At 55.8% G+C, this 21,775-nt stretch overlaps 1 protein-coding gene across 2 annotated transcripts; it reads left to right on the top strand.

Annotated features, from left to right (window-relative positions):
- Positions 1-205: 205 nt before the first annotated feature.
- Positions 206-21,534, top strand: FGF1 (fibroblast growth factor 1). 2 transcript variants are annotated; one of them, XM_053991050.1, is made up of 4 exons: positions 206-474; positions 15,755-15,947; positions 19,160-19,263; positions 19,927-21,534. In XM_053991050.1, the coding sequence occupies exons 2-4, from the start codon at positions 15,779-15,781 to the stop codon at positions 20,119-20,121; spliced, it is 468 nt and encodes a 155-aa protein (XP_053847025.1). In that variant the 5' UTR covers positions 206-474; positions 15,755-15,778; the 3' UTR covers positions 20,122-21,534. The 2 variants fall into 2 exon arrangements, with proteins under 2 accessions (XP_053847025.1, XP_053847026.1); XM_053991051.1 differs by lacking the exon at positions 206-474 and adding an exon at positions 2,929-3,046.
- Positions 21,535-21,775: the final 241 nt, after the last annotated feature.

The raw sequence follows: 21,775 nt of genomic DNA, 5'->3' as shown, positions 1-21,775 counted from the left end.
AGCTGGTGGCACCGTTTGTCCCCGTGCCGCGGGCGGAGGTCCTGGGAGGGCCTCCGGGAAGGGGGAGGCTGGATTCAATCCTTGTCTTTCACCTGGGCTGGAGTCCAGCCCCAAAATAGCCGTCCAAAAACAAGATCACATGAGAGGGGAAAAAAATAGCAAGGCGAAGGATTATCCACCCGTACTTCCTTGTCCTCTGCGGGCGCGGAGCCGCGGCGGCAGTGCCAGCCCCGGGGCCGCTCCGCTCCGCTCCGGCCGGGCCCCGGCGCGTTCCCGGTGCCGGTGCCCGGCTCGGGGGAGCCGCGAGTGCTGCGAGGGGCCGGGGTGTGACCCTGGCAGGCGCCGCCGGGCTCCGGGAGGCGGAGCGAGGGGCAGGGTGACCCCGGCACATCCCTGCCCACCCCCGGGCAGGTCCGCGGCGCTGCCTCCCAGCCGCCCCCAGCGCCCAGCCCTGCGCACCTCGACCCTCCTCAGGTGAGTGCCTCTTCCAGCATCCTGCACTTCCCACCCTGGCACAGCGTCACACATTCCCGGGGGCTTTGCAGTGCTTTCCCACAGGGTCTGCAGCACGTTCCTGGCTCCTGAACTCCTGGCCAGGCTCAGCAGCTCGTCCGCGCGTGTGGTGCTGAGGAACGGCTGGGGTTTCCTTTCTCTGCCCCGGCCCTGGGGGCTGGCAGGAGCGGGACGGGGCTCTGCACTTCGGTGCTGTTCCCAGCTCCTTCTGGGCTGAGCCGTGCCCGCCGAATGCTCCCAGGATCATCACTTCAGGAGGGATGGAACCAAAGCAGGACTGGAGGATCTCGAGGGTCTCACTAAACGTGCAGGAATTCTTGTTTAAGTCGTGTCTGCTGTGGGGCCGCGGTTTGGGGGATGAGGAGCCGCCGGGACAGCGGGGCTGGGGCTCAGCTGCCCTCACAGGCACTGAGGGGCAGGGGCCAGGCAGGGGAGCACCTGCAGCTTCCTCGGGGCTCCGTGGTTAATGATTCCCTGTGCTTCCAAACAGCCCCAGGAGCTGGGTGCTACTGATGGGACTCGGAGCCCAGGGGGGCGTGAGGTCAGCAGGTTCCTTACCACAGGCAGGGACAGGAGGGGAACTGGAGCAGCAGCCACCCGTCAAATTCATCCCGAGAGCCTGAGAAACACCACAGGCACCTGCTGCAGGTGCTGCTGGCACTGCCCAGGCAGCGCTGGACTGGGGAGGGCAGGGGGGAGGCAGAGCCGCTGCCAAGGCGGTGCCCCCACCCCCGAACAGGCCCCATCCCTGCAGTGTCCCTACCCCTGCAGTGTCCCAATCCCTGCAGTTTCCCCCATCCCTGCAGTGTCCCAATCCCTGCAGTTTCCCCCATCCCTGCAGTGTCCCCATCCCTGCAGTGTCCCCATCGCTGCAGTGTCCCTATCCCTGCAGTGTCCCCATCCCTCTGGCTCTCGGTGCAGGGCCCGGGGCCACTGCAGCACTGTCGGTGTCTGGGTTTTGGCCGAGCCTCCTCTCCCTCGTGCCCGGCGCAGATCCCGCTGTCCAAGTCCATGTTTGCTCTGTGTCTGCGTCGCTCCGGCTCTTGGCTCCATCCCGGGGCCATCAGCCTTCGGGACAGGCAGAAAGGACACAAATTTGGCAGGACACCGTCTGCAAAGCACCGCACCAGAGCTGCTGAGTGCCAGCCACAACCAGGGGACAAGGGCAGCCGGGCACGGGGGGAGGGCTGGGCTGCAGGGAGGGGGCAGCTCTGAAACAAGGGGGGTGTTCCCTTCAGTGAGAAAATGGACCGGTATTCCCTAATCTTCCTCACGTCCTCACAACCCCCATGCCTTTAGTCCGGGAGAGCCTGAGGCAAAGCCAGGCCTGCTCTTCTGTTAGATTCAGGAATGTTTGGCTATACCTACTTTTTATTTTCTGAAAAAGCAAGAGGAAATCTTGGGCGGGATTATTAAAAATAAAGGAAAAAAAAATAAAAGTCTATTGATACGTCCGGAAAGCTCCGAATCCACCTGCGCTGTGGGGAGCGCTAGGAGCTGTCCGCAGCAGGCGCTGGTAACCACGGTCAGCTCGGGAATGTTTTATCCAAACGTCTGGGCCGCGGGCATTTCCAGCCAGGAATGCCTGTCCAAACACGCTGGCTCCACGTGAGCCGCGGCCAAAAGCCTATTCCGAGCGAGCTTTAGATAACGCAGCCTGAACAGCACCACATCAAAGGGCTCGTGGAGCCCGGCCAAGCGCTGAAATCATCGCTCGGGCTCCGTCAGTGCTTCATTAGTGCTTCATTAGTGCTTCATTAGTGCTGCGGCAGCGACCTCGCACCGCACACAGCCGCACCCCAACCTGCACCCACCCCGGCACCCCCGCACCCCGCGAGCCCCGAGCCCACCAGTGGCCCCCAGCAAGGCCAGCAGCGCCCACGGCAGAGCCAGCACGGCCACCAGGCTCCAGCGCCCGTCCCTGGGGACACGGAGCTGCATTTTATCCGCCTGACAGCGCTCCCGAACACTTCGGCTTTTAAGGCCAAGCGCTCCCGGTGCCAGCGCAACGCAGCCGTGCCCGGCGTAGCGCTGTGGCTGCCCCGGCCCCTTCTCGGCAGCTGCCCCCGGGCAGGGCAGGGACCCCCCCAGGGAGGGCAGGGATCCCGTCCCCGCTGCCCGGGGCGCTCGGGGCTCACTGGGATGAGGGAGCTCATCGCCTTCCCGGAGGGCACCGAGACACCCAGAGCCGCAGGAATGTCCTGGGCCGCAGGGAAGGGAAAGGCGAGGGACGGGAAGGCCGAAGCTGCTGCGGCTTCTCGGGGGGGTTCTGTCCGCTCCTGCTGCCCGGGGGGCTCCGCCGCAGCCCCCGCCCACTGCGCTGCCCGGGGCCGGGCAGTGCGGCAGGTGCCCGGCCCCGCGGTGGGGGTGGATGCGATCAACCTCCCCCTTTTCCCACCCTCCCCGCATCCTCCCGCCGCTCCCCCGCCCCGAGGCAGCTCCTCCTCATCCTCATCCTCCCCGTTCGCTCTGCTCCATCCCCGTTCTCCCCGCGCACTCGGGAGCCGCAGCCGGGAGCGCCGCGCAGCCGCCGGTAGGTGCGGGGCGGGGGGCGGCGGGACCGCGCCCGGGGCGAGGCAGGCGCGGGGCTGAGCCCCACGGGATGCCCTGACGGCCCCACGGAGACCCGCGGGATGCTCATACACACCCCAGGGCACGGATTCCCGCTGCAGGCTCCGGGATCCCCGCGGGATGCCCGTGGCTGCCCAGGGGATGTTCTGCCACCTCCACAGATCGCCACGGTGCGCTCAGGGCGAGCGGGCAGAGCGAGGTTCCCAACTGCAGCGTCGGGCTGGGATGTGGGGAGGCAGCTGCTCCCCCCAGCTGTGACAACCCCCCCCCCCCCCCCAAACCCTGCAGGTGCCCCCAAATCCTGGGAGGGAGGAGTGGCTCAGTGATGGGAGCATCATTCCAAGTGGCAATCTCCAAATTACTGCAAATTCACCTGAAGCTCTGGGTAGAAGCAGAAGCCCAGATCAGAATTTGAACAGAAATATACTAAAACCCAAATATTTAAAATGGCAAAACACAATATTTGGACCATTAAAAAAACCCAAACCAAAGAAACTAAAAAAAACCCAAACAGACAGAACAACAAACAGAAAGGAAAACTGTTGCAGTGACACAGCACTATAAATGGTTCGTTTTTGATGCAAAATAAATAAATCACAGAACCATAGAATGGTTTGGGGAAGCCACAGCTTCTCTGGGTAATTAAGTATGATTAGGGATGCCTAAGTGTCCAAGGCCAGGTTAGACAGGGGATGAAGCAACCTGGGATGGTGGAAGGTGTTCCTGCCCAACCCAAACCAGTCTGGGATAATTCTATGATTTATAACTGAAATAGCACCACCGGGATTATCCTGATGGGCCTGACAGCCAAAACTCCTCATCAGCAGCATGCTCTGAGCTGTGAGCTGCTCTCTCAGCCAAACCAAAGGTGCCAAACACAAATTTCTGCAGGCTCGGATCTCCCCAGCTGGGGGTGCAGGTGTCAGGCTGAGCCTCTGCATGGCCCCGGGGCCACATGTCCCCACTGCCCCCTTCCCTTGCCAGCACCTGCAGCCTCTTGGCTCTTTTGGCAGCAAAGGCAAAGGCAAAACCCCTGACAGGGCAGCAACAGCTCCCTGTCCCCACCGTGCCAGGGTCCTGGGCACCGTGGGGCTTTGGCTCAGCTGCTTGGGAATAAGGGCAAGGAGCCAGAGCCAGCTGCATCAGGAGCTGCCTCAGCTGGGAGGAAGATCAAGGTATCAGCAGTGAGAGGAAGGCCAAAGTCATTTAGGGAGCTCGGGAGGAAAAGTTGATCCCCTGGGCGGGGGTGGAGCTGGGAAGGAAAGTTTATCCAAAGGGCTTGCAGAGCTCTGGGTCTGGCTGGAGGCCTCGGCAGAGCCGAGCTCGGTCCAGCCCAAATCCAAAGTGTGTGTTCCTGCAGATCCCAGGCACGGAGGAAGCTGGGCTGGCCCGGTGTGCAGGGAGAACAATTGGACATTGTGCTGCCTTATCACCAGTGAGCCCTGTCCTGCCTGAGGAACCGATTAAACTTTAGACCCCTCTTTGGGCAGGCCTTCCTGTATGTCTCATGTGCCTCTTCAGCCTCCCACCCCTTTTCACCCTCCACTTTTTTTTGTCTCTACTGGTCTTTTGGCCTCCCACTTTATTTTGGCCTCCTGCCCTTTTCAGCCTCTGCATTTCTTTCCCCCTCCCATGCTTTCTTGGCCCTCTACCCTTTTGCAGCCTCTGTTTTTTCTGTCCTTGTTTTTATTTCTGATCAACCTTTTTTTTCCTCTTGCACTCCTCAGCCTTTACTTTTTTTCCTCCCCAACCCTGTGACTCCAATTCCTTGTGACTCCTCCTTCTCACCTTTAGCCTCCATTTCTCTTTCAGTCCTCCTTGCTTATTCCATCTCCATATTTGTTTTTGCCCCTTCTTTATTGCCCTCAAAACACATTATCACTTGCACTGGATCTTACAAACCCTTTTAGTAAATATTCCCTGAAAATAAATGTATATTCCAGGGAGGTAAAGGCTGCCCTGACCTCCCAGGCTGCCCCTGGGTACCAGCACTTCTCCCTCCTGGGCACAGCGGGCACTGACTCAGGGCTGGGGCATTTTTAGGGATCCTGTGTACATTGTCTGCCCATGCAGAGCTATCGGGGATTATCAGGGGGGTTGGGTCTGGCTGGGTCTGTGTTTCAAACAGAAACCTCACATGGGAAATCTCTTTGCAGAAGGATTTGTTGAAAACCAGTTCAGCAAGAGACACAATGGCTTTGTCATGGTCCCTGCTGGGTGCAGGAATCCTCCCTCTCCCCGTGTTTGAAAGGTGCCTGACTCAGTGTTCAGCTCCTAATCCTTCCCTTGTTTCCAACATCAGAATCTGTTGGTTTAAAGCTGTTGGAGAACCAAAGCAGGGGCCAGGGCCACGCAGAGCAGCTGCAGCATCAATCAGTGACTTGCAGGTTTTATATTCCCCCAAATCTGGCCGTGTTTAACAGGGCAGGTGGCACTGCCCACCAAGGGATGGGGGCTCGTGCCTCAGGCCTGGATCCCAGGCAGCTCTGGCCTCCAGCCCTGAGGAGGCAGAGACAGTCTGCACCTGGCATCTGCAGTGACAAAACTGTCTGCCACAGGTCCTGCTTTTCTCTCTAAAACCCTGAATAACAAAAGTGCTTCATTTCCATCTGGTGACGGTGGCAGAGAAAGGCTGAGACAGACTCAGGTGGCTGAGACAGACTCTCACAGTGCCAAGGTCAATATTTAGGAATTCCCTTCAAGAACAGCTAATACACAGCCAGTGCTAAATAAAGTTCTATTAACCCCAGCACAGCATCATCAACATGCACCCATGGTCCAGCTCAAAGCCTGACCTCTGTTTTAATTAGGTAACAAACCCCATTCTGCTGGCTCTTAACTCAGGACTGAGCTCAGAAGAGCCCCTTCCCCCTTTCCCCCTCTGTTTGTGCTTTCCCTACCCCCAGGCTCTCTCTCTCTTGCCCAGGGAAAGCACCAAACTGAGAGGGCTGCTGGGGAAAGGACCAAGCTGGGATCCCACAGGCACATTCCCAAGCCCACAGCATCAAAGCCTGGCAGCTGTCCCTGAGGACAGGGCAGAAAGGGGTTTCACAGGCTGCCTGCTGTGCCCAGGTACCACTGACTCATGGCGTGGCATCTAAAACCCTTTTGTCCCCTTCAGACTCCTTTTGGGAGTGGTGTTGTCTGTCCTGAGCCGTCCTCCCAAGGATTTGCCCACTGCCCACAGCAGTCTGGACACACAGTTCATCCATGACTCACGGCCCACTGGTGCTCACAAAGTCTGTCTTTGCTCCTGGCTCTTAATTTAGACCTGGGTGTCAGCCTTGAGCTCAGATCTTTCCTTCCCACAGCTCCAGGGCTGGTAAATCTGCCTGTCCCACCTGCAGGCCAGCCTTGCCAGCTCTCACCTGTGCAGGGACGCTGTTTCTGCAGAATCACAGAATCCAAGTTTTCATTTAGAAAACTCTTCTCAAATCATCGAGTCCAACCATTCCCCCAGCACTGCCAAGGCAGTGCCTGGCAGTGACCCCTGTGAGGGCCACAGTTGCCCACCCTGATGGTCCCACGGGGCATTCCCAGCCCAGGGGGTCAGGCAGGCAGCTCCCCCAGCTGCACGCTGAGATTTCCTGCCCTGTGCTCAGGAGCAGGAGCCTGAGGAGTGGTTTCCTCCTGCGCTGCCATCCTCGCTGCGGGGCAGACAGGAGGGGGAGATCTTCACCGTGACAAACCCTGCTCTGTGCATCCCGAGATGAGCTCCAGATCCCAGCTCATCCCAGACACTGCCTGCACACCACAAACCCCCTGGAAATTATGCTGATCATGGAGCTCAGTGCCAGACAACCCATCTGCTGCTTGCCCCCCTCTCCCTGGCACACTCTGCCTGGGACAGGGAGATCCTGCAGCCCTGTGCCATCCAAACAGGACATGCTCCACCCTGCCAAACCCCCAGACCTGGCACAGGGCCATTCCTGCATCCATGACTGGCAGACCCCACTCCAGTTATATTTTCTCTAGCCCTGCTTTCCCCCACTCCAGTTATGCTGTCCCCAGAGAGGTTCCTTGCTTTTCCCAGAGAGATCCATCGTTACTTCTCCAACAGCTGCACAGCCCCACAGGACATGAGGGTGTTGTACACAAAACTACCCCAATGTGTACTTTTTTTCCACTGGCCTTTCCATCTCCCTTGGCACTCGATTCTCTGTTGAAGGTCAAATCTTGGGCATCAAGTATTTAACAACAAGTAAAACACCCTCCCTTCCCCTTCCTCAGTACTCCCATTGCTGCAGGGTGTTCACAAAAGCTTCCACTTGATGGGAAGAGTTACTGGCTGCCAGACTACAGAGGGGGATCTTGGAGCTCACACCTACCCTGGTGGGGATGTGATCCTCCCCAGACCACAGGGGATGCTCAGTGGCTCCCTGGGGATGCCAGTGTAGGGCTGAATGTGCAGCTCACGAGTAAGGAAAAGGTAAAACCCCATTGGGGTCTGGTTGTGGCCGGGCAGGGGGCACAGCAACTGCTGATCCACACCCTCTGCCTGCTAGTCCCAACATTTTTGGTTTAGTGTGGGTTTTTTTTTCCACTTAGACAATCCAGGGCATCTTTCTGTCTTGATGGTCACAAGCATCACAGCAGAGCAGCTGTGGCTGCCCCTGGATCCCTGGCAGTGCCCAAGGCCAGGTTGGACACTGGGGCTGGGAGCAGCCTGGGACAGTGGAAGGTGTCCCTGTCCATGGCAGGGGTGAGACTGGATGAGTTTTAAGGTCCCTTCCAACCCAAACCATCCTGTGATTCCATGATCCTTGGCTGCATCCCTGTGGGCCAGCCTGGCCCCAGAGCTCTCCCCCAGAGCAGCTGTGGAAACACCGGGCACAACAAAGGCCGCGGTGTCTCTGAACTGCCCACTGGGGAGCTGGAAATAGCCAGCGTGGGTGAAACCTCCGGGGCTGAGCTTCTGCACGTTGTTAAAATTGCAGCCTTCTGTCCTGCACTGTGCCCTTTGTGGTGCTTTGTTGTTTACGGAGAGGAGAAGGGGTAGAAGAGCATCCAAAACACATCCAAAACACATCCAAAACACATCCCCTTCCCTCTGAGGCTTCCCTAATGGAAACCCAAGGTTTCTGTTGTCCTTGGAGCAGTGTGGCTGCACTGCCTGCTCCTGCTGCTGTCACACAGCCTGTGGTCACACTTGTCACAGCAAGGACCAAACAGGTGCCCAGCTCTGCAGGGACACAGGTGTGCCCCTGTCTGGGACAGCAGGAGCAGAATTAGGGCTGTACCTTCCACGGGGTCTGGCAGGTGCCAGTGAGTGCCTCACGCTCCTTCCTAGGCCAGAGCTGAGGGTGACACAGGGAGAGCTCGGTGTCCACGGCCTCCAGAGCCACCCACTGCCACGAGTGAGAATTCCCCCATTTGTGCCTGAGGAACACAGACCAGAGCACTGGCCTGTCTGGCTCTACAGGCCACAAGAGGTGGGGATGCTTCTTCTCAGCTGCTCTTCTCAGTTTACTCCAGTGACTACTTAGCCACGCTAATTCCAGGTGTTTTTGCTGACCCACTCATCTCCATGTAACAAGATTCAGCCCTGAGCTTGCCCTGCTCTGATCTTTCATCTGAAGCACTCCTTGCCCACTCCTACACGCTGCAGCTTTTCACTGGAAGGTGTTTTCTCCAGTCCCAAAGTCATGCAGATAAGAAAATTATTATTTATTGGAGGATTTTCCCGGTAATAGCCATTATTAACTCAAGCTTTTATCACACTGCTATTGAGCAACAGCTTAAGCTCCTTACTCAGGCAGCTTGGAGGAAAAAACCAGGAGCTGGCATCCAGGGGTACTAGAGACTGAATTTAAAATAAGACACTGGGCAACAGAATTAAGAACAGGATTCTTCCAGCCAGGCTCACTTAGATGTTAAAAAGAGCAGCTGTACAGCCCTTACACAAACACTGCAGGATGAACACCATTAACTGCCTGCACATTTTCATGGTAAATCACTGCTGAGCTGATGGTGAACCCAGAAACCAAGTGATTTTCCTTGGAACAGCCCAGACCGAGTCTGTGCTGGAGGAAGTTGGATTTCTAAGCGATGATCTGTCTACTGATGGTTAACCACCAGGATGGATGTGGGGTTTCACTTGGCCTGGAGATTCCAGCATCCTCTGCTTCTCTGGGGAAGGACAGGGTATAAAGGCTGAACCCAAGCTCAAATCCCAGTTTTGAAGCTGGAGCCAACCCTCGGCTGGGCTTGGCCACCCTTCAGAGGGCCAGCTGCAGGAAGTGCAGCCTGACACCGTGTGAGCATTCCTGCTTTTCACTCCCAGTTCCAGCCCCAGAGCGTCAGCAGCAGCCTGGGAGGTGCTGGGCCCGTCTGAGCGCCGAGGGCTGGCAGAGGGTGGCCAGGACACAGAGGGACAGGACGTACCTGAACAGGGCTCAGCAGAGGGGTGGCACTGCAGGGCTCACACGGGACATGGTGCAACAGGAGAGCCAGGTCACCACTTGGATTAACAGCACAGTTCTGGGCTGGAGTTTGTCATTCGGCGCTGTCCGTCCGTCCGTCTGTCCGTGGGAGTGCGGGGCAGCCACACCTGCAGCGCCAGCCCAGACGGCCACAGCCGGGCTCTGTGGTCTGGCTGTGCCCGGTGTCCTGCACGGACAGCGGGGGTGGCAGGGGGGGCATGGGGACAGCGCAGAGGTCACTGCAGTGTCCCCAGCAGGAAGAGGGCAGTGGGACCCCACTGCAGCCCCCTCCTCCGGTCTGGGGGATGCTGAGCAGGAGCCAAGGGGCACACGGAGTGCCCCCTGCCCCACATCACAAAACACTTCAGCCAACACCTCATCAGCTGCATCTCACGTGGCTTCCACTCCCTCCCGCTGCCTCTCCCGGGAAGCCGAGCACAGGCAGAGCCAGGGAGGAGAGGTGCCCCGCCCATAACCCAGGTGGCAAACCCAAAACAAGGTTCCCGTCGCTGAGTCCTCAGCATAAGGCAGCACAGAGCCACCCTCCTCCCCGGGTGACAGGGATGAGACTGGTGTCACTCGTGGCACCTGTCAGTGGCTGCTCCCAGCCAGCTCCACGTGCTGGGAGGCAGCGAAGCACAGGAGCAGGGACGATGCTTTGCACTGGCCGTGGCACAAGCCCGGGAGAGGGAAAGGGCACCTGGAAAGGGCAGACAGGACCCACGGCATCCTGGAGGGAAGGGGAAGCCCGGGGTTCCTGCATTGCCTCCTCGGCTGCAGGGACTGAGCTTTGGTGATTCTCTGTCCAGGGTGTTCTTCCCATCCAGCAGGTCCCACACGCCCAGCTTGCTCCGGGAGACAGGCTCAAATCCGGGCCGGTGGGATCTGTGGGCTTTGTGTGTGCAGCCAGTGCTGCTCATGCTCGTGTCCCTGCCCTTGCTCCGAGCCCAGACAGGACACAGGGGCAAGGCCTCCTGGCAAAGCTCCTGCTCCTGGGGCTGGAACTGCAATTAAGTTAATCACCGGATGGCGAAGGGCCGTGGGTGGGAGGTAATTAGAAAGTGGAGGATCCCTTGGTTTTCCTGTCTCCCCACGGACAGCACCGGTTTGGTGGGAGGTTGCACTGGCTGTCCCAGCAGCTGGGGTGTCCCGGGCTCCGAGCTCTGAAAAAGCCACACCTGGCTCCGGGGCAGGGATGGGGCTTCCCCTTGGGCATCCCTGAGGGCACAGGGCTGGGATGGGCCAACCCTGCCCCTCCCGTGATGCTGCCGTGTCGGTCATCAGCCATTAGTGACACCCACTCAGGAAACTGCTGAAGTTTCAGCTTTTACAGCCCCTCCGTTTTACCTGCCACAAATCCAGTGTGACTGAGTGGAATGGCTGTTTTCTGGTGGACAGCAGGGAAGGATGAGAGCAGGCATTAGTCAAATTGATTTTTATGCTTTTGGTTGCACTTCACACAACAAATTCCACTTGCAAAGGGTAAAACCTGGCTGATAAATACTTCATTAAGCAGTCAATCACATCACTAGAGATAAAATCACCTGGCCATAAACAAGACTAGAAACGAGCCAATGCATTCCACTGATAGCCACAGAGTGATCTGTTACATATTTATCATATGTTTTGCCTAATCATTTATTAAATCCTTCCAGGAGGATGTACAGTCCAAGGAATTTGAGCTGTGCCTTGCACTGCCAGCCCTCAGGAGGGGGAGGCTGCCCTGGCAGGCTGCCCATGCTGATGATAACCCCAGACCCACTGAGCTGCTCCTGCAGCAACCAGAGCATGAGGAAACCTCTGCCTGGTCTCAAACCCTCTCCTGGATGAGGAAATCCATCCCATGAAATGGTTCTCTAAGACTTACCACAAATAAAATCCCTGTTTATCTGGGAGATGTGTGTTCCACATGCCCAGGTAGATCTCAGATTGCCCCAAAGCCCACAGGAATCCCTGGGAAAGGCAATTCAGAGCCTGAATTCCTTAAAAATACTCTACCTGTTCTAAGAGCTTCCCATTCCCATATGGAGTGTCTGAGCTGCCTGGGAAGTGACTGTTCTGTTCAGGAGGCTGCAGTCAGCAGTGGGAAAGGGGAGGGAGCCCATCAGGAGGTGATGCTGTCTCATCCCAGCTGAGTCACACGTCCTGGAACAAACAGGATTTCTGCTTTAATGGAGAAAATAACACTTTCCAAGGTGAAACCAACTGGAGTCTTTCCACTGAATTCACCAGAGCCAGATTCAGGAGACACTGATCTCATTACCCAGAGTTGGACAAAACCTCAGGAGACTCCTGGGTTTAGCAGCTTCTCATCTCTCTGGAGCTCTCTGTGTGATCTGTAGCTGATCACCCAAATGACAGTTGTGATTAGCTGCACTTTTCATCACCGTGGCCACTCAGAGGCCATGCAGAACATTTCTTTCCAACCCTACATAAAAGATTGTGTCCAAAGCCAAGGACAATTTTGATGCATTTGAATCAATCCAAACTAGTTTTACCAGTAGGTGAGATACTTCTGCTTTCCTCCATGTAGTAGCCAGGTACTTTATGCCTAAGGAAAAAAAAGGCTCACTCTACCTCTGGGTTGAGTCTTTGCTGGCCACTAAATCTGTGCCACAAGAGCCATAAAAAAAAAAAAAAAAAAAATTTCTGGCAATTCTGACATGCAAAAGACTTCTGGACCATTAGGAAACCCCCACATTTCCATCAACACCACCTCTAACAAGTGCTGTGTGGTGAAGTCTGCATCAGCTTTAAAGCAGAGAGCAAAGGTCCCCACTCCCTGCATGGCTCCCAGCGTGTGCTGTTATTTCAGAGCTCACACACCCAATATTGGCAGCACAACCAGCCCTCCATGCTCAGAGTCAGATGCTCGCAGAGTTTGGGATTTCACATCAAAGCCACTGGTTTGGCCAGTGATAAAGTTTGGAACCGACCCCGAACTTCTCAGAATTTCACAGCTATTCCAGCCCTGCACTGGGCTCCTCTCCCTCAGAGCTGTAGGGAGCAGCACAGCGCAGCCACCACGGCTCAGCAGGACCTGGAGCAAATGAGCATTCGGGTTGAACTCACTTCTTAAGTCTTTCTTTTTACCTTCAGAAATTATTTCTGGTCCTTTGGGGTGCTGACATCTCCATCCAGGAGGAAGAGCTGGGTGCCCTCAGCTCCCCACGCCACGGATGGAGCTGGGGCTGTCCTGGAGCAGGTGCCCTGGCTGCAGCTCCCAGGGACTCCTCCTCGGTGGGGGTTTTCTCTCAGGCAGCACAGCACGGCTGGGCACAGAGCTGGAGGAGAGGGGAGCCACAAACACAGCTGCTCGTGGACAAACAGGCTCCAGCCCAGCTCCAAATCCAGTCCTGGTGTGACCAGCGGGGTCAGGGCTCAGCAGCAGCCATGCCCCTCACAGCCATCTCCTCTTGGAATATTCTCCTTTCTCCATGGGGCACCAGCTAACCACTGCAGTGTGGTGTCTCTCAGCTTTGCATATTTGAGAGCACTTTCTGTTCTGCTCTGAGCTATTTAATAGCATTGTTGGGCTCCTACCCAAAGAAATAAGGCCCTTTATGTTGTCTTTGGTTCAGCTTCTCTCTCTCACTCGAGCTTTTTAATTCCCATAAAAACCTAACATGTTCCTGCCAGAAGTATAATGCTAGGGCCATGAGTGGTGGTGTTTGTAGAGGAACAACTCCATGGCCATAAAGTCTGAGAACAGCGATAGTATTTAGCACGGGGAGACAAGAGGAGTGGAAAAGTGTTCACTGAGCTTTGCTGGGGCACTCAGGGCAGCTGGCAGGCACCGGAGTCTTCCTAAAAATAGCAAGAATAACCTTAGAGGAAGTTAGTGATGATGAAGAAGCTGTTTCCAGTTGAGCTGCTCTGGTCAAGCTGTCTGGAGATGCCCTCAGAGCTTGAGGTGGCTGTGGTAGAACCCAGCCTGCTCCTCACTCCTGCTGGCTGCAGAGTTTGCTGAGATCCTGCTCAGAGCTCTTGGAGGTTTGCTTCTCAATACCATCCATCGTCAACCCAGCAGACTTCTGGGTGCCTTTTACCCTCAGATAAAGGTTCAAGAAAAGCTTTGGTTCTAGGAAATTACCCAGTGCTGCTGATGCTGATTAAAGCTCAGTGGAGGAGCAGAGCCCTGTGTGCCACCCTGGGTGACTTGGGGGCTTTCCTTCAGGGAAAGGCTGGCAGCTGGCAAGGAAACCAAACTACTGCATGAGAACTATGATGTCTTGAGAGAAAAAGAACTTTTTATTATTATTTTATTGAGAGAAAAATAACTTTCCTTGAGAAAAAAAAATAACTTCTTGAGAGAAAAAATAACTATTTCAGACACTCTAAGAAATAATTTCCCCTGACAATGGTGTTAAACAAAGATGTTGAGTCTGTATTTGGCACCACCTGCTCTGGAAACCACCAGGAGCCATAGAGCTCCTGAGGCTGCACGTCCAACCTCATGGCAATAGGTGGGGGCTGAACTGTGTTGTCACTCCAGAAAGCACTTCCCAAAATCCCAGTCTGTGTCAAATGGGGCGTCTGAGAGCCTGGGCTGAAGTCTGTGTACGAAGCAGAGCTGGTGCAGTGGCTGGGGGTGCTCTCACCAACAGCCACACTCTTTATCTCCAGGGATCCATCTTTTAGCAATCCAACTTCCAGAGGTTTTTGCCCTCTGCAGGCATCTGGGATCCATTTCCAGGAGTCGTTTCCCCTTCTTGCAGCTGCTTTTGCAGGGCTTTTTTAAATACTAAAGAGTTTAGAGCCGAGTGTTTAGAGATTCTCTGTGTATGTGCACGTGTGTGAGCGTGTGTGCTGCAGAGTTGCCACCCTCAGCATCTGCCAGGGCACTCCAAGCACCACAGCAAACCCACACAGTGTGGTACTGGCTCCATCCCAACGTGCCAGTAGCACAACTCAGTCCTAAAGAGACATTTTTACAATCTATAAACACACAGAAACAGTGACTATAAAATATTTTCCATAATATAGCTGTGGGAATACATGACATTTAAAGCAACTTCCCGTATCTAGATTTATTCTGTGCCATGTCTTTTTCTGTTCATAAATCCACTTCTCTCCAAGCACTACAGAACTGTGTTTGAAAGACAGAATGAATTAGTGGGAGAATTTAAATTTTAGCTTCTAGGCTAAAAACATGACTGTACCTGGAATATCTGTGGGACTCTGCCCCTCACCTGTGGCATCTCCTGATGCCACATCTGTGATGGCACTTCCGTGGCAGCACTTCTCAGCCCCTGACCTCCACAGCACCTTTTTTTGATTGTTCTGGTGCTGCCTTCAGGTTTTGGCACAGCATCTGGTTAAACACGGATTGTGACCACAGTCTCCAGCAAAATGAGGCTTCAATATGATCTTTCATTAGACCAGCTTGCTCCAACCCCAGTGTCCAGCCTGGCCTTGGGCACTGCCAGGGATCCAGGGGCAGCCACAGCTGCTCTGGGCACCCTGTGCCAGGGCCTGCCCACCCTGCCAGGGAAAGATTTCTTCCCAAAATCCCATCTAACCCTGCCCTCTGGCAGTGGAAGCCATTCCCCCTTATCCTGTCCCTCCAGATCCTTGACCAAAGCCCCTCTCCAGCTCTCTTGGAGCCCCTTTAGGCACTGAGATGCTGCTGGTTGACTCATGGCATATCCCAGACTCAAAATTCCCATTTTCCAAATGCTGTTGATCAGTGTCTTGGTAAATCTGCTCAGCACAGGCAGTGAAAGCTCCTGCCCCTCTCCCACCACATCTAAACGTGTGTCCTGACCTTTTCCATGTGTGTCCTGGGCAGGTGAGCTGCAGAGTGCCAAGAGATGAGCAATATTTACTACCTGACATGCAGTGGGTGTTGCAATTCCTGGTCATAATTGTGTTTGAGAGTTATAATAGTGGAGAGAGAGTTTCACCTGGGCTCCCTTCCCGCCTCTTGTGGCTTCCAATCAGACGCTGGGTGTTTTTCAAACTGGTTTTCTGAGCGGTGTGTAATTTTAGCACGTACGTCAATAGAAAGGAGAACAAAAACAGAATTCACCGTGATAAAATTAAAAGGACAGAGTCCCTCCTGCCCAGCCCCACCCAGCCAGGAGACATCCCCCCGCACCTCCCACGCTGGGGGAGCATCCCCTTGGGCTGTGAATCACCGGCCCCCAGCCAGCCCGGGACCCCCGGGCTCCCTCCCTGCCTTTAAAGCCCGGCAGCAGCAGCGTGTGCCAGCACTCGGTGTCACCCTGCTGTCACCTCTCTTGCAGCCCGGCCCCGGGAGAGGCTGCGGGATGGCCGAGGGGGAGATCACCACCTTCAGCGCCCTGACCGAGAAGTTCAACCTGCCCCCGGGCAACTACAAGAAACCCAAACTGCTGTACTGCAGCAACGGGGGCCACTTCCTGCGCATCCTCCCGGACGGCACCGTGGATGGCACCAGGGACCGCAGCGACGAGCACAGTGAGCAAAGCGACCGGCTCCCGGGGGGGCTGCGGTGGGAAGGGGGGAGCTGGGGAAAACGGGATCTGCACGAGGCTGGTGTGGCAGCACACCTCCCGGGGGCCAAGCACACCAAAGCTGGGGCACGGGGCAGGGGAGCTGCCGGATGTGTGCCAGACGCGATGTCCAGGAGAAGGCATCTCCAGGATCAAACCTGGCACTGGCTTCACCTCGTGGCAGGCAGGCAGGCACAGGGACACAGCGGGGCTGGCTCACACTGGGAGCTGGCCCTGGCAGGGGGGCTCAGGGCAGCCTGGCACCCCACACACACGGCGCCCCACGCAATTCTGTGCTGTCCTTGCACTGCCACAGCCACTCACTAGGTCACCCTCGCCAGGGTCTCCCCTTAGCTGTCCCCATCCCTGCACTCCGTGACCCTGGTGGCCCCAGCCCGGGGGACACTGGCACCTCAGCTGGGAGGAGCTGCTCCCACAGACGCCACCACTTGTCCCACCAAGGAGTCATTGGGAATTTAATGCTTCTTGTGCATTACCAAAAACTCTTCAGAGGATTTTTTTAACCCGCTGCCCAGGAGAGCTGGACAGGCCACACAGCAAAGCTCCTGCAGCGCTCCGTGGGCAGGGCCTGGGCTCTTCCCCTTGGCAGCAGCCTCTGGGGTCATATCCTGAACATTTACTGGAATGGGACTGGGACCTGCCAGGCTCCTATCTCGTAAGAAGGAAGGGCTGGGAGGAGCCAAGCCAGCCTTACAAAGTGCTAAGAAAAGCACTTTTATTTTCTTTAAACCACAAGCACACATGTGGCTTCTCCCCCAAACTTAACCTTTCCTCTCGTTATTGTTGTTTTACTGACAGGCAGTTTAGAGCCGAGTTTTAATTACAAACACTGTCTCCCCAGCACGAGGCAGTGCTGGGGGATGGATGATGAGCCCCCTAAGGCTGGATAAACACAGCGTGCAGCTCCAGCCTCCAGGCAGGAATAAACCCCGCACGTAACCCTCAAACCCCTGGAAAGGCTGGGTGATGGCCCAAAGGATCTGCAAGAGACAGGACTGGGCTCACAGACACACCAGGAGAGGTGATATGAGCTCAGGCAGTGTCTCTGCGGCATTTTCCAGAGGTTTTGCTGGAGTCAGAAGGAAAGGTCAGGATCAAGATGGCATCTCCTGGGACATGGGGAGCCACCATGGCCATGAGCCCACTCCTGTGCCCTGCCTCAGGCTGTTGTCTCACAGCCCAGTCCTTTTCCCTCTGGAAAAGCAGATCCATCACCTTGGCGTGGTCCCCAGGGCTGCACCCTGCACGTGGGCAGGGAGTGCAGGCAGGTCCTGCATCCCAGCACGCTCACACCTCCCTGGCTGCTGGCCTGGGGCCACATGTTTGCAAACCTCTGCCAGAAAGGAACCTCCTGTAAATGATCTCATAAACGGGGATATAGGAATATACTAATATTTACAGAGGGAACTCCTGGAAGGGCTGCGTGCCAGCAGAGCAGCCTTGGTGAGAGGTACCCTGCTCTGAGCACCCGTGGCTGCCCACGGTCCTGCCCCCGCGCCTGGAACGTGATGGAGCCCTCAGCATCATTCCCTGGTGTGCAAGAGGAGCAGCCCAGACCCTGACTGGCACTGTGGGCCACTGTCACCCAGCTGGGACAGGGAGGGACACCCAGGGAGGGAAAAGGCACAGGAACACCCAGGGTTCATTGGGAGGCCAGTGGGGACAGCAGCGTTCCAGCTGCACCAGTGCTCTGCAAACTGCCCGTGCCCCACGTGCGTTTTGCTCCAGACAAATACCAAGAATTCTTATTATTCTCTTCAATGGCCTCAGAATCATGGAGGGTCTCTAAGAAGAGCAGAAGGAGTTTCTCTAATCCTTTGTTGTCCAGCCCCACATCAGGATCCACTTCCCACTTCCTTCACGTGGGCATTCTAAGCTTGCACCAAGGAATGGAAAGAAATCTTACCTGGACACTGCAGACTCTCCAGGATGAAGCTCATGCTCATCTCTACAAAAAGTCTCCTTTTCCCACTTCCATCCCATTACTTCATGGAGGGAAATCTCTGTACAGACCTGGAAGAGAACCTGAAATAATTTAGTGCACAAGCTCCTTCCTCTGGACCCGCAGTTCTCCCTCCCTCTGTGGCCAAAAACCTCAACATCCCCATTGGCAGCAGGAGGGTCCCTCACTCCCCTCTCTCAGGGACAGTTTTGAGAACAGTATCATCCTTTTCATCCCATTTCCCTCTTTTCTCCCTGGACTGCTCCTTGGCCAGGTCCCAGGCTGCAGCACCTCAGGGAATGCAGGTGGGCTGGGGTTTTCCCAGTGCACATTCCCAGGCCAAACCAGGCATGCACAGGGGCCAAGTGTTCCTGCAAACCTGCACCCACACTGCTTCCTAATTAACTATCATTTACTGAGCAGGAAATGCCAGAAATGAAGAATGTGAACCATTACAACAAAGATTTCACTGCAATGGGTGTTCCACCAGGCCAAGAGGTAACACTGCCTTTTACCTCATCTAAATGAGGATAAATAAATTAAATATAAACAGGAAGGAAGGGGCTGGAGCCGAGACATCCGTTCATACTTCATTCCAACCAACCTAAATATTGCTGTTATAAATCTTAGGGAAAGAAGCTGCCTATGAGATGGGAACGATCACTGGGAAGAGCTGGAATTTGCAAGTCACTGTGACTGCAGCCACAGCCTTTTCTATTTCCCCATTCTCCATCTACAATGCTCTGGATAAATGCAGCTGCAGCAGACGGCTGGATGGGATGCTTTGCATCAGGGGGTTGCAGTGCAGGCATCTGGAGTCTGCCCATCCCTGGCTCAGCTCTCAAAATACTTCATATGTCACTCCTTAAGTGTCTTGTCAAACCACATGAGAAATTTGTAAATTAGAGCCAGAATTAAAACCCCAATCTCCTGTGTCCCATTCCAGCATCGTAACCAAAAGGCTGTCCTTCCTTTGATGTAAAATAAGGGAAAAATTGGTCTTTGGTTCCTAAAGGATGGCTGTGGGATTTCTTTGAAGAAGAGGGTACAAGGAGACACTTTTATTACACACTGTACTGTTTCCTATAAACTCTTTATAAGCCAGACTTCAACAAAATACCCCACTAAACTTCCTGGCAGCTCTCTTTCCCCCCCCACCCCCCCCCGGTTTTCCTATTTTCCTTTCACTGTTGTTGTTTTATTTTTACTCCCAGTTCAGCTGCAGCTGAGTGCAGAGAGCGTGGGGGTGGTGCACATCAGGAGCACCCAGTCGGGGCAGTACCTGGCCATGGACACCAACGGGCTGCTCTACGGCTCGGTAGGTGGGAGGATCCCGTGGGATCAGACCTGGACAGGGCTGGAGGGCTGCAGACATCCCACAGCTGAGTAAAGCAAACCACAGGCAATGATCAGGCTCTGTTTGTGATCCTGGCAGCTGCACGGCCACTCTGCATCTGGCTTTATTCTGGGGGGACATAAATAAATTAGCAAATAATGCCGTTTACTGCCCTGCCTCTGACAAATACTGTATTTCCTATCTGACACTTGATAAATATTGTGTTTCATACCTGGAGCAGCAGCTGCCACCCGGTGTAGGTGTCCCTGCCCATGGCAAAGGGCTGGAGCTCGATGGTCTTTAAGGTCCCTTCCAACCCAAACTGTTCTGGTTCTGCGCTCTGAGCCTGCAGCTGCATCACACAGCTCAGGGCCAGAGCAGGAGCCAGGGCCAGGAGCAGATTATGGAGCACGGGGCTGGTTGGTCACTGCCAATTAAAATTCCCAGGTCACAGACACCTTGCCACAGGAGTGGCCCAGGGGAGTAAATCAAGGCCACCTACCCCACAGTTTAAATAAGGTCTTTACTGGGGTGTGGAAATCTCAGAGGTGGGTCCGGATGGCTCCTTAGAGGGGAGAGCTGAGCTGGGATTGTCACGTCAGGAGCATCCCCGGCTCACTGTCCCTCCCCCGGGCTCTCTTTCAGCAGTTACTGGGTGAGGAGTGTCTGTTCCTGGAAAGGCTCGAGGAGAACCATTACAACACCTACGTCTCCAAAATGCACGCGGACAAGAACTGGTTTGTGGGGCTGAAGAAGAACGGGAACAGCAAGCTGGGCCCGCGGACTCACTACGGCCAGAAGGCGATCCTCTTCCTGCCGCTGCCCGTCTCGGCCGACTGAGGCCGGCCCCGAAGCTCAGAGATGACCCCAGGTCCCGAAACCCAACTGCTGCTGCCTCCTTAGAGCTCAGCAGAGCTCCGAGCTTTAGGTCAAGGCTTTGCCAAACCCAGCCAAAGCAGAGCCCCTTTGCTCTGCGCGAAGCTTTGCAGAGATGAGGGGACGAGCCCTGACACCATGCCAGGGTCCACGGGGGCCCATCTCCCCTGCCCTCAGCCATGTGCCTGTGTGTGCCATGACCCTCAGCTGTGTGCCCATGTGTGCCATGACCCTCAGCCCTGTGCCCATGTGTGCCATGACCCTCAGCCATGTGTGCCATGACCCACAGCTGTGTGCCTCTGTGTGCCATGACCCTCAGCTGTGTGTGCCATGACCCTCAGCCATGTTCCCATGTGTGCCATGACCCTCAGCCATGTGTGCCATGACCCTCAGCCATGTGCCCGTGTGTGCCATGACCCTCAGCCGTGTGCCCATGTGTGCCATGACCCTCAGCCATGTGTGCCATGACCCTCAGCCCTGTGCCCGTGTGTGCCATGACCCTCAGCCGTGTGCCCGTGTGTGCCATGACCCTCAGCCGTGTGCCCATGTGTGCCATGACCCTCAGCCATGTGTGCCATGACCCTCAGCCATGTGTGCCATGACCCTCAGCCATGTGCCCATGTGTGCCATGACCCTCAGCCATGTGTGCCATGACCCTCAGCCATGTGTGCCATGACCCTCAGCCATGTGCCCATGTGTGCCATGACCCTCAGCCATGTGTGCCATGACCCTCAGCCATGTGCCCATGTGTGCCATGACCCTCAGCCATGTGTGCCATGACCCTCAGCCCTGTGCCCGTGTGTGCCATGACCCTCAGCTGTGTGTGCCATGACCCTCAGCCCTGTGCCCGTGTGTGCCATGACCCTCAGCTGTGTGTGCCATGACCCTCAGCCCTGTGCCCGTGTGTGCCATGACCCTCAGCTGTGTGTGCCATGACCCTCAGCCGTGTTCCCATGTGTGCCATGACCCTCAGCCCTGTGCCCATGCCCATGTGTGCCATGACCACGCTGCAGCTCCCGGGACCTGCCCTGGGCAGGCACCCAGAAACGTGCCCGAGGGTCACGCCGGTTCCCAGAGAAGCGCACACTTTGTGTCCCCAGGCATTCTAAGGCAAAGCCTCCCTGGACACTGTGTGTTAATATATTTATCCATCCAGGTGTGTAGCTTCTGACATGCCCTCGAGCGACTCCAGATTGCACTGTCAGTCCCGTTATCCAGGGCCAGCCTGGTGTGCCAGCTGGGCACGTTAAGCTGAGCTAGGCAAAGCTCCAGCCTCAGACCTTATCTCCCTCACAACATCAGTAGTGTGTATTTCATGCTAGTACCTGCCATATGTTATTTGTATTTATTTATTAAGTAAATATGTCTCTTCTACAAGCTGTCCATGAGTAATTCCAGGCACCTTGAGGCTGTCCCAGTGAGACGGGGCTGGGGCAGTGGCAGTGAGTGGTGTGAGGGTGTGATGTACAACAGCAAGGGGCTGCACAAGGGTGGCAGAGCATCACGCCCATTCCCGGAGGGATTCCTCCCACTGCCTCCGTGTCTGACCAAATGGGGCTCTAAAAATGGCACTGAGGCCCCTTGGTAGCTCCCAAACCCCCTGAGAAGCTGAGCTTCT

The sequence above is a fragment of the Vidua macroura genome, chromosome 15, assembly GCF_024509145.1.
Source record: "Vidua macroura isolate BioBank_ID:100142 chromosome 15, ASM2450914v1, whole genome shotgun sequence".
NCBI classification, from domain to species: Eukaryota; Metazoa; Chordata; class Aves; order Passeriformes; family Viduidae; genus Vidua; species Vidua macroura.
This window is presented reverse-complemented; position numbering and strand designations above follow the sequence as displayed.

Excerpts from the sequence above, each read along its gene's own strand:
- FGF1 (XM_053991050.1), top strand. The coding sequence starts at position 15,779 with ATGGCCGAGGGGGAGATCACCACCTTCAGCGCCCTGACCGAGAAGTTC. Across the intron at positions 15,948-19,159 it reads GGACCGCAGCGACGAGCACA|TTCAGCTGCAGCTGAGTGCA; the intron begins GTGAGCAAAGCG and ends TTTTACTCCCAG. Across the intron at positions 19,264-19,926 it reads ACGGGCTGCTCTACGGCTCG|CAGTTACTGGGTGAGGAGTG; the intron begins GTAGGTGGGAGG and ends GCTCTCTTTCAG.